Source organism: Aotus nancymaae, unplaced genomic scaffold (assembly GCF_030222135.1).
Source record: "Aotus nancymaae isolate 86718 unplaced genomic scaffold, 86718_ANA_hifiasm-v0.15.2.pri h1tg000057l, whole genome shotgun sequence".
NCBI lineage: Eukaryota > Metazoa > Chordata > Mammalia > Primates > Aotidae > Aotus > Aotus nancymaae.
Window position 1 is genome coordinate 2,783,668 of NW_026988471.1, and position 12,240 is coordinate 2,795,907.

Here is a 12,240-nt window from a genome sequence, read left to right on the forward strand (position 1 = left end):
AAGTGAAATCAGAATTCACAGGACCTGGGAATTGATGGCTAGAAAGAGCCTCCAATTTATTTGTGCACTCACAGGCTGCTCTTCCCCTGCAGCCTCTATCCGGCTGTGGAGGTCACGTCTGGGCCGGGTGATGTACTCCATGGCAAACTGTCTGCTCCTGATGAAGGTACGTGGGTGGCCGAGCAGGGCTGCCATGTGGTCTGGAAGAGGGGGGTCGGAGGGAGCCTCGAGGGAGCCGCTGGTGTAATAGACGCTGGCAGGGACGGGAAGCGGGTAGCCGTGCAGAGAAGCCAGCTCAGTACTGGCTTAACAGGGAGCCCAGTGGCACATTCCTGGGCTGTATTTACTTTCATTTCTACTGCAAGAAATTTCAACAGAAGGTAGAATTTACATGATCAGATTTCATTATTGAAACGTGGGTCTAAATGATTTAATGAAAAGCATTGTTCATCTTCCCCCGTTTTTCTCTGAATTCCATCCCCAAAAGGTGCTCTTTGTTCTCCCTGTCTTCCTGGAGGGTGTTTTTTCGCCTCTTGGTTTTGATTTTATGATTGATGATAACAACACCTGAAGACAGGCTTTCCCACAAGACCCCCTGCTTGGGACGTCACCCCAGAGCTCAGCCCCCGGGGAAACAGCTTAGAAATCAAGGAGCTGAACTGAGGCTGTCACTTGTTTTTCCATGTCTCCTGGCTCTCGCCAGCCTGTGCCAGTGTTTTTAGCTCCTGTCTTTGTTTGGAACACACCCCATGCCTAGCTCACCTCCCACACTGGGCGTCAGGGTGCTGTGTGGGAGCTGGTGGCCCTGCAGCCAGCTGTGGGCCCTGGGAGTGGCTGCAAGAATCAGTCAGCAGCAGGTGCCCTGGAGCAGCACTCATAACACCTTCTGGGCTGTTCTAAGACAGCGATCATTACTCCTCCCACACCCACACAGCTTTCCTGCAGCCAAGGTCATTCCTGAGCTTGATTTTCAGAAAGGCAGAGCAGGCAATTTACCAGGTGGAGAACTGTGCTCACGGGCTCTGTCATGAACCCTGAAGTGGCAGCCCTGCTTTATGCACAGACCCCACAGCATCCTCAGAGGTCACTGTGACCCCGGGCACTGCTTCGAGTGGGCTGGGTGCGGGTGTAGATGCACAACCATCAGCAGCTCAGGCATTCCATCAGGAAGACGTGCAGCCCACACCCCAGCTTTAGTGCAGGGCCAATGCCTCTGCACCTCTGCAGCAGCATGGGGCTGGATGCACAAGGAGACTCAGGGCGTCCTGTTTGTCCTTGGTAACAAGCGACTGTGATGCAGCCTCCTCCTTTAAAATAAGGGCGTAGAACTGAGATCACTGAAATCCCTTCCAGCTCTGGTATTCACACAGCTCTTTCCTTCCTTCAACACACTGGATAAAGGAAATTAAGGTTTTTAAGTTCTCTGGTTTTACTCAGAGCAGGTTTGACTTCTGTTGCCACCCCTGAGATAATCCCACTGAGGTCAGGTGCCCGCACAGTCACTTGGTTCTAGTCCTTGCCCCCCTTTTGCCCAGCCCCCTTCCCTCTCCAGGCCCCTTCCCTCTCCAGCCCCCTTCCCTCTCCAGGCCCCTTCCCTCTCCAGGCCCCTTCCCTCTCCAGGCCCCTTCCTTCTCCAGCCCCCTTCCCTCTCCAGCCCCCTTCCCTCTCCAGCCCCCTTCCCTCTCCAGGCCCCTTCCCTCTCCAGGCCCCTTCCTTCTCCAGGCCCCTTCCCTCTCCAGCACCCTTCCCTCTCCAGGCCCCTTCCCTCTCCAGGCCCCTTCCCTCTCCAGCCCCCTTCCCTCTCCAGCCCCCTTCCCTCTCCAGGCCCCTTCCCTCTCCAGCACCCTTCCCTCTCCAGGCCCCTTCCCTCTCCAGGCCCCTTCCCTCTCCAGGCCCCTTCCCTCTCCAGCCACCTTCCCTCTCCAGGCCCCTTCCCTCTCCAGGCCCCTTCCCTCTCCAGCCCCCTTCCCTCTCCAGCCCCCTTCCCTCTCCAGGCCCCTTCCCTCTCCAGGCCCCTTCCCTCTCCAGCCCCCTTCCCTCTCTAGGCCCCTTCCCTCTCCAGCACCCTTCCCTCTCCAGGCCCCTTCCCTCTCCAGGCCCCTTCCCTCTCCAGGCCCCTTCCCTCTCCAGCCCCCTTCCCTCTCCAGCACCCTTCCCTCTCCAGCACCCTTCCCTCTCCAGCACCCTTCCCTCTCCAGCCCCCTTCCCTCTCTAGGCCCCTTCCCTCTCCAGCACCCTTCCCTCTCCAGCACCCTTCCCTCTCCAGCACCCTTCCCTCTCCAGGCCCCTTCCCTCTCCAGCACCCTTCCCTCTCCAGGCCCCTTCCCTCTCCAGCCCCCTTCCCTCTCTAGGCCCCTTCCCTCTCCAGGCCCCTTCCCTCTCCAGCCCCCTTCCCTCTCCAGCCCCCTTCCCTCTCCAGGCCCCTTCCCTCTCCAGCCCCCTTCCCTCTCCAGGCCCCTTCCCTCTCCAGCACCCTTCCCTCTCCAGCACCCTTCCCTCTCCAGCCCCCTTCCCTCTCCAGGCCCCTTCCCTCTCCAGGCCCCTTCCCTCTCCAGCACCCTTCCCTCTCCAGCACCCTTCCCTCTCCAGCCCCCTTCCCTCTCCAGCCCCCTTCCCTCTCCAGGCCCCTTCCCTCTCCAGCACCCTTCCCTCTCTAGGCCCCTTCCCTCTCCAGCACCCTTCCCTCTCCAGGCCCCTTCCCTCTCCAGCCCCCTTCCCTCTCCAGCCCCCTTCCCTCTCCAGGCCCCTTCCCTCTCCAGGCCCCTTCCCTCTCCAGCCCCCTTCCCTCTCCAGCCCCCTTCCCTCTCCAGGCCCCTTCCCTCTCCAGCACCCTTCCCTCTCCAGCACCCTTCCCTCTCCAGCACCCTTCCCTCTCCAGCCCCCTTCCCTCTCCAGCCCCCTTCCCTCTCTAGGCCCCTTCCCTCTCCAGCACCCTTCCCTCTCCAGCACCCTTCCCTCTCCAGGCCCCTTCCCTCTCCAGCCCCCTTCCCTCTCCAGGCCCCTTCCCTCTCCAGGCCCCTTCCCTCTCTAGGCCCCTTCCCTCTCCAGGCCCCTTCCCTCTCCAGCCTCCTTCCCTCTCCAGGCCCCTTCCCTCTCTAGGCCCCTTCCCTCTCTAGGCCCCTTCCCTCTCCAGCCCCCTTCCCTCTCCAGCACCCTCTGGCTTCTGCAGCAGAGATTGCCCACCTCTGAGTGAGAGTGAAAAGTAGGCCCTCCCACTCCCCTGCCCCAGGCCTCCGTGCTGGAAGGCGGGAGGTGACCCCAAAGTACCCAGCCTGACCCCTCTGCCCCCCAAAACAGGCCATTCTCCCAGTGCTGCCTGGGGCCAGCCCTGACACCCCCACCTGGCAGCCTGGGTGGTCCGCAGTAGGCCTCTGCCTGCTGAGGACACTGTCAGCTTCACCTGAAAGTCACCAGCTTGCCAGAACGTTCTTATGCAGACATGAAGAACAAATTATAAATTCACAGGACTGATTTTCATTAATCATGGGGCTAAAACTCCCCAGGGAGGAAAGTTCCCTGTTCCACTGGCAGCATTTATTTGCGTTTTAAGGCACATGAATAGAAAATGATGGAATGGGCTTTCCCGCTGTAGCAGTAACAGCACCACCAGGCTCCAAACGCGAGTCTTCCTCCGGTATTGCTGGGGCTCACTACAGAACATATTACTGCATTTCAAACATACTTTTACAATGGACGTGATTTAATTTGAAAGTTGAACTTAAGCTTTCATTTTCATGAGTTAAAAAAAGGAGTAAATAATTTGCAATTAAAGCCAACCCAAGCGTATACGCTCTCTTGCCATCTAGTGGGTATACAGGGTGCTGCAACAGTGAGTGGTCTCAATAATAAGGGGTATCCTGTTAATTAAATTATGTGTATGGGCTAACAATGAGTTATTTAATCAGCCATTTAATTATCTTGAATAACATTTTTATTGCATTGAAATAAATATCAGTTTAACTTCTTAGCAATGAATATATTCATACGTTTTAGCCCTGGATATCTGCATGATACGCTGTAATGCACAGTGGCATGTATTATTAAGCATTGAAAATGTCACTCTCTTCATGCCTCAATGTAGCCTTAGGGCAGCTGCACTGGCAGGCCATATGAATGTAGGTGCCCGCCACCTTAGATGGCCTGGCCATCCCCTCCCGGGCAGCCCTGGGAGTCCACTTCCCTCCTGCTGCTGCGTCCCTGCAGCTCGCCACTCTGCACCTCACCACCCGCTGTGGCTCTGCACGTCATGGAAGGGAGCGCACAGCTGCATCAGCTACCTTCTGTCTTGCTGAGATTACACTGCACAAGTCCTTTCTGGTGGCAGAAAGGTTGTCAGTCTAGTTTCACAGCCACTAAACACGTGTGGCTGCTGAGAAGAGATGGTGAAATTGAGCTAAAATAGGCTTGTCCTTGGAAGCAAGTCATTCATGTCCTTTCCAAAGCCAAATCTACGTGATCTGGAGAGTAGGTTAAGCTCTCTCTACCAGAGCTGCTCTGGCCACTTTCCCTGAAAAGGGCTGTGTCTCCTCTATCTTCAGTAAATAAAGTCATTGAATAACAGTCAACCTGAGGAAACTTTCTGACGCAGTCCCAGTTCCTCGTCTGCTTTACTTGACAATGGGCTCCTTGAAGTTTGTCAGGATTCCTTCCCCTCTGCAGCCTGGACTCATATCCTGCTCACACCTGCGGGACTGGCGCGCACTGCTGTCGCTGAGCTGGTGGGAGTGGCTGCCAGCTGGTGTGGGGCCCCCGAGATCCCCTCTCTGCCACCTGCCCCCGGCCTGGAATCCAACTTCCTCACATGGCTCCCAACCCCGTGCACCCGCTTTTCCAGAAGAGCCATGCCTAAAATAACTTTTCCCTTCAAGGATCATGGCTTGGTTTTTTAAAAACCTGTCCTTTGTCATGTTAGATTATCTTCAGAAACACTGACCCCTGGCCACGAGCACTCAAAGAGTGGTTGGGGGGTGCGGCTGGCCACAGGGTCACCCACTAGCAGCAGGTGCTGCACCCCACCACGGCCCGTCCCCGCGCACTCTGCAGTGGCCGCCTCAGCCTGGAGCATCAGCAGTCGGAGTGCGGCACGGGAATGACCCAGTGACACTGCCGGGCTAATACCAAGAAAGTCAAAGCCCGCCTTTTGTCTACTTGAAACCAAAGGTCGGGGCACGTGTGGGATTAGAACACACACTGCTCAGTATGGTGGGTGCTCAGAAGCCCACTACCTTCCCCAGAGAAGCCTAGAGGGGTAGCTACTGCTTGTCCCCAAGCTGGGGCTAGGCAGTGGGTGCAGCCCCTGTTGGAAGGCGGGGCTGCTCCTCTAAACTTCTCAGAGCAGGACCAGCCCAGGCTGCACAGGCCCCGCAGCAGCATCAGGGGTGTCACGTCCATCCCAACCACAAGCTTAGTCACCCCGAGTGCCCCCGTGCCAGGTCACAAAGCCCTCCCTTGTGCAAGGAGGCACACACACACACACACACACACACACACACACACACACACACACACACTAGACAGCAGTGGCAGGCAGCAGGAAGGCGTGGGAAAGGAGACCGAGGCATGTGCTGTCTGGCTCCTCATGAGCATCAGGCCTTGAATAAAATTAGTTTTAATGAGCTATACTCGAAGGTACTAGACTGGAGAGAGTCTTTTTTTTTTCTTCCTACCAAACTGGAACTGTACTTGTCTGTCTTTCTTTGTAACATCCCAATTAGCAAGCTAGTAACTCCAGTCCCAGTTTGGAGGAAATGGGACATGTAGAATAGTAAAGAAAGAAAAGTACCTTCTGCGATTTTACAATGAATAGTTAAGAAGAAAAACACCATCGGTGGCCATAGTTACTGCTGACCACGTGCTTAGAGCTCCGTGCCAGATTGCAGGGAAGCATTTGGTGCAGGGCTGCTGCACAGAGCTCGCTCAGTGAGTGTGGTGATCACCATCATCCTGGAGAGAGTCCAGGTTTGCGGGGGCTTGAGACAAGCTTCCACTGTGTCCCACGTGACTTAGGCAAGACCTCCCTGCTCTGAGACCACTTTGCTCACACCTGGAAAGGGTGACTGGGTCCACTCAGTATCCACCAAGTGCCTGTGATGGGCGGGCATGACTGGGCAGATGGACAGTGAAACGGTGTTGCCAGGCCTTGCCCTTGAGGAGAGGCCATCAGCCAGAGGCCACCACAGACAGGGCAGAGCGGAGCACACCCCTGGGAGGCACGGGAGGCTCCATGAGGGATCCAGAGAAGGCCCTTGGCAGAAAGCAGATGCCCCGAGCGCAGCAGCCGGCAGAGCGCTCCTAAATGTTCCCCCACGGCTGTCTCCACAGAGAGCAGACGACATTCACGCATTCTCTGCAGGGGCCACCTCGGTCGCCACACTCACCCTCGGCAAAGCTGTTTTGTGAGTTTTCTTTACATTCAAAGATTTGACCTTAGTTTCTAGCATAGAAAATGTTTAAGAGACGCTTTAAAAATTTGGCTTATGTGTTTGGAGGATGGAGCTGAGACAGAGTTCGCCAATTCACATAACTGTCAGGACAGAGTTAGGTGCAGCCCGAGTGAAATACGAGACACTGTTTAGAAGCTGGAAGCAGGAAACAGACCCCTCAGGCCCAACTAAACCCCGACAGCCCCCGTGACGGGCAGGACACTGCCTGCCCGGTGCACACAGCTCAGAATCCCGGCCTGACCGCAGTCGGGAGGGCGGCCGAGCACCACGCGCTGGTGTCCAGCCTCCTCGCCAGCTCACGTGCCAGCGTGTCCGTGCCACACCGCATCTGTACATGCTCGTGCTCTTCCGACTGTGTGAGGCCCACAGTGCTGTTCTGTGTGTCTTTCTTCCTGCAGGATTACGTGCTCGCCGTGGAGGCCTATCATTCCGTTATCACGTATTACCCAGAGCAGGAGCCCCAGCTGCTCAGCGGCATCGGACGGATCGCCCTGCAGGTACCGGTGCGCGGTCAGGTGTGAGACAGAAGTGAGCCACGCCCTGATAGGAGTTGTTGCTTGGGTGGGCGAGTGTTTGCTTTGAGTCATTTTACTATAAGAAAGAGTGCAGAAGACAGTCCATCTCAGATGTGTGTGACCATGAAGAGGGTTGGTTCCTTCCAGGCGCTCCGGCGTGACCGTGGGAAGCCCTGCTGGCTCGTGCGCCTGTCGCTCAGTGTGAACCCATATCAAGTGTCCTCACGGCCAACCCTGTCCCGCTGCAGTCAGAACAGCACTGACTAAACCGTGAGGAATCTTAGTTCAGCTCAGCCTGTAACAGTCACTCACTGATACTTTGCCTGAAAGAGCCCTTGGATCGTGTTTGCTGAACAGAGGAAAGTCCAGACTTCATGAACAGTGGTCTCAGTGAGGCACAAAGCTGGGACAGGACACCCTTTGCTAAGAATGGCCTTGAAGCTGGAATGCCTTGTCCTGGAATATTTGGTGACAGGAAGGTCACGGGGAGCGTTGAGCCCCGCCCTCTCTCCGTCAGTCCCACGCTTGCAGCCGAGCACAGGGCAGCTTCCGCCCCTCACTCACAGTCTTCTGAGGTCACGTCCCAGATCTGGGCCAGGGGAAAGAGGCACGAGCGAGGGACGGCTGAGGGGGGAGCAGCACAGACCTTCCACAGGCACCCACGCACCGTAAGCCAGGCCCTGCACTGAGCATTTAACCTCACGGTGGGACTGGCCTGTTTTACACAGCAGCGAACTGAGGTCCCCAGTTCAGTGAGATCCAGCTACAGGAGGCCACGTAGACAATGGGGGAGCCGGAATTTGAAGAGGGCCTCTGCGAACTCAGGGTCCACACTCTCAACGACCGCTGGTCATCTCCTCTCCCCCACCCAGTGGCTCACACATGCACTGACACTAATCTGCACACATGCACACACCATCTCCTGCATGCTGCCTGCTTGTGGAAGCCCTCACGGGACACAGGATGGTGTTAGAGGACAGCCCTTCCCATGGGCCCCCTGTGTGTGGCACAGCTGATGACTGTCACTGAATAACCCGGGGCAGGCACAGATGCATGACGCGTGAGCTGCCCCGTGACCATCAGCTCTTGCCGGCCCTGGGATGCCTGCAGCAACCCTTGTTACCTGTGAGAAAGCCCCACGTGGCCGGGACCTCCAGGGTGCCTGGCATGTGTCCTCTGGTTATCATAGTAACATAGTACCCCGGGCCTGCTCACATTCCTCACTGCCCTGGAGATGATCTCAGAAGTTTTATTTCCGAGCCATGTTTTGCACAATTTGAGAAGTAGATGCTGGAATCCCTTTTGCATCTGGAAGTGCCTCTCCTTCCAGTGGGAGCCACTGGCTTGACCACACTGAGGGCTCTGGCAGTGAGGCTGGAGTCTCAGGAGGGAGGCTCAGCTTCCACAGCGTGGTTTAAGCCCCCCATCCAGCATAGGAAATGTGCCAAACTGTCTGCGGGGGACGCCCTCGGCGTTCGCTGTTCTCAGGACCCCAGGAGGGGATGAGGGCGCTGCCTCCGGGCAGGAGCTTTCGCCAAAGGAGAATGGGCAGAAAGACAGAGGCACATGGGCTGCCTGGACTCACCGAAGCCCCAGACAAGTGCCGTTCCATCTGCATCTCTTGCCAATTAATTACTAGACCTCTCTCACTGATATTTTTGTTGTTGCTGAGGAACAAAGTTGCTGAATTCCGTGTTTTTCTAAAGGAATTGAAGATTGCAATACTTAGCCGTCTGGGGTATCTCTTAAGATGCTGTGTGCCATGGCGCTGCAGGACTGCCCCTGCAGCCTCCCATCGCCTGCCGTCTCTGCACGTCCAGAAAACCCAGCCCCCGCTAAGTTCCTGCTTCGGCAGGTCAGTGTGTTGTTGAAGATGCGGGATCTCAGAAGAAGGAGTTCCCTCATGGGCAGGTCAGTGTGCTGTCTGAAGATGCTGGATCTCAGAAGAAAGATGAAGCAGGCCGGTTTTGCCCCCTGTGAACACAGCCGTTTGTGACCCTTTGCTCAGTGCCCAGAATTATGCTGTGAAAAAGGATTGCTATTCACAAGTAATATCTTTTGAAATAATGCAATGGAAAGTCTGCTCCTCGGAGCCCTCTCACAAAGTGAGGGCAGCTGTGCTGTCCCTGGCACTCGCCAGTGTGTCTTCTCGTCCGACCTGGCAGCTGTTGGTGTGATAAGTGAGTGAGTTTCCCATTTTTCGCTTATATTTTAGAGCCACCTACATTCAATGCAAAATTTTAAACACGAAGAGGAGGTGCAGGGACAGTGTTCTCAGAAGGGGTGCACCAGCCAGCCAGGTGACAGCTGTCTATTGAAAACTCACATGCCTGCAACGGCCACTCCCACAGTCCCTTCATCTTCATCACACAGAGCCTCCCTAGAGCACCGGCGCCTTCCACACAGAAGGGTGCTGGGGTTAGGAGGAGAGAGAGTGGGGCCAAATGGGAATTTCCACTTCTGAAAGAAATCTGTGTTGTAAGCGAGATTTGAGACATTTGTATTCCAGAGGAGTTTCTCACATAATCTCAATTAAGGAAGGGCAGAAGCAATCCATCTTCAAACAGAAGAAGCCTTATATTCATACTTCCTCAAATTACTTCACTCCCACTTAGATTCCGCCTCCTGAGAAGCTCTTGACTTGGGTCTTAGGGGGTCCTCACTTGGACGTGGGTCTTAGAGGACCGCACTTGGACTGGGAAAGTAGCTTGGTGCGCAGGTGCAAGTCCAGCAGCCAAGCACAGACAAGGGGCATGTGCGTGGCATGGGGGCAGCTGAGCACAGGGCGGTTCCACAGTGTCATGGTCAGTCCCAGGCCTCAGTGTCCTGGACCGAAGGGCAGAGCCGAAGGTCATCAGGCAGGAGAAAGCCTCAGCCGCCGCGGGAGCAGTGGGAAGTCTGGGATAAACCAGCCACCCCAGGCAGGACGAAGGGGGACGGGATGCAGGACCAGTCAACGCTGTGGCTGAGAGGACCTCAGCAAGAACCAAGGTCACCTCTGACCCAGTTCCCAGAGGGCAGGGACCCAGGGCAGGGTAGGGAGACACCACAGTGGAGGAAGAGAAGGAAGGGCCAGGGAGGCGCTGTTAAGCTGGGAAAGACCTGAGCGTGTTTTATGGAGGAGCACGGCTCCAGGCCGGGTGCAGTCACCTTGACCATCTCGACCAGGAGGGTGGTTTTATGCACACGGCCATATACCAGAATCCCTCAGGCTGTACAGTCTGAAGACATGCAGGTTCCTGTGCATCAGCCATAGCTCAGCGGAGACCTTCAGACAGAAAAAGAAGAGGCTGACTGCTGGCTGCCAGCCCGAGGCGTGGAATGTGCCGGCTGCGGCCAGGGAAAGGGTGGGGAGAGCGTCCCGCAGCCCCTGCCACCGTGTCAGGCCTCGTCATCCTGGATGTGACACCAAAGTGCAAGCAAAACAAAAAGAGGTCAATGGGATTTTACCACAACTAAAAAGTGTTGTGCTTTAAACCATAAAGAGGAGGTAAAAAGACAGCCTACAGAATGGGAGGATTATTTGCAAATCCTGTATCCGATAAGAGACTTACATCTAGAATATATGAAGAGCTCTTACTAACGGAAAAATGATTCCTGGCACTTCCATGCAGAAGGGGAGAGCCTGGACGCAACTCCGACTTCAAGGAGGACAGGTGGGAATTTACAACCAAGGAGCGCGTCAGGGTCAGGGTCAGCGTCAGCGGATGGAAAATTACCCAGAGGAGGTGTCAGGAGGGGGTTTCTGGCCAAGCAGACTTGATAGGGTCATTGCTGACAGCCGGCCAGGGTGGTAGGAGCCCCAGGTGCCCAGACACTGAGGGCGGGGATTTTTCTAAACTGATTTAGCCGGATTCTTGCTCACACTGGATTCTACAAGGACAGAGAAGGAAGCCAAGGTCGAGCTTGTCTAGTAGAGGAGGCTTCTGCACGGATGCAGCCTAATTTATGCATTGATGGGCTGCCTGGTTCCCAGCAGGCCCTTGGGTTCTGCTGAGAGAGCAGGTGAGGGAGGGTCTGAGGAAAGGAGAGGACCCCTGGGGCCAGCTCTGTGGTGCTCACGGAGGGGCGGGAAGAGGAGCTGGGGAAGGAGAACTCAAAAACACGGAAGAGAGGCTAGGTGTTCTGAAATCGGCTGCATCTTGCTTTTGTTCATTTATGTACATTAGCCTGAGGGGATGTGCCCAGTTGAAATGTAAGTTTTCCTCATAAGCATGTTTTATAACATACAAATTTAGACTTATTTTCTGTGTTGGTTTGGGGTGGCGCTTTTTTGGTGGCTTTGTTTTTTTTGTTTTGTTTTTGAGACAGGCTCTGTCGCCCAGGCTGGAGTGCAGGGGCACAAATGCAGCTCCCTGCAGCCTTGACCTCCTGGGCTCAAGCAGTCCTCCCGCCTCAGCCTCCCAAGCAGCTGGGACTATAGGAATGTGCCACCACGCCCAGCTAAGTTTTTTGTAGAGATGGGGGTCTCGCCGTGTTGCCAGGTTGATCTCAAACTCCTGGCCTCAAGTAAGCCTGCTGCCTCTGCCTCCCAAAGTGCTGGGATTACAGGCATGAGCCACTGGGCCCAGCTGAAATGAGTTTTCTGTATCACTTTCAGACCTAGGTATCTGTGACTCAAGTTTATCAGTAGGAAATATGAAAAGAACTAGGATTTCTAGCTGACTACAGATTTAATACCATCTAACAACCTAATGTGGCCGTTACAACAGCTCTGCTGTCTTTGGATGGTTTAAAGTCATCTGACACCCACACTACAGAGAAGAATCCTTCTTGCCTTCCTCTCCACGAAACAGCTCACAGCCACGGACTACAGGACACTCTGCCTTGAGGATGCTTTAAAATGGCCATTGCCCATCTGTAATGGTTTCTGTGCCACCAAGGTGGTGAGGAATCCCAAAACTGTGACAGAGAAGCAGGTGAAAGAGCCGAGAACTGGAGCTCTCTTTGCCACCAGGGGGCTGCCAGGTGCAGAACAGAGCGGTCGAGAAGAGATCGGCTGGGTTGGGAGGCAGCGGCCTCGCCCACCCTGGCAGAGTCCCAGGGGTCCAGCAGCTGTGTAGGGCATGCCCTCCACGCACTGGTCTCGACCCAGGCTGCCCTCTCCTGTGGCCCTATCGTCTGGAGCCTGTGCCCTCCAGGTTGCTGCCGAAGGGGAGGACCCAGCCCAGGCCAAATGCAGACCCGCGGCCCCCCACCCCTCAGTGCCTGTATTAGTCGGGGCTCTCTAGAGGAACAGGACTCACAGGAGAGGTGCATATCTGGAGGGGAGTTTATCAGGA

At 55.6% G+C, this 12,240-nt stretch overlaps 1 protein-coding gene across 3 annotated transcripts in view; it reads left to right on the forward strand.

Moving 5' to 3' along the window:
- The window catches only part of TRAPPC12 (trafficking protein particle complex subunit 12), a 99,594-nt gene that overhangs the window by 82,553 nt on the left and 4,801 nt on the right, over positions 1 to 12,240 (forward strand). For all 3 annotated transcript variants that reach the window (XM_064363822.1, XM_064363823.1, XM_064363821.1), the window contains 2 exons: positions 93 to 166; positions 6,842 to 6,940. In XM_064363822.1, coding sequence (XP_064219892.1) covers positions 93 to 166; positions 6,842 to 6,940 — 173 coding nt within the window. The remainder of the gene's footprint in view (positions 1 to 92; positions 167 to 6,841; positions 6,941 to 12,240) is intronic.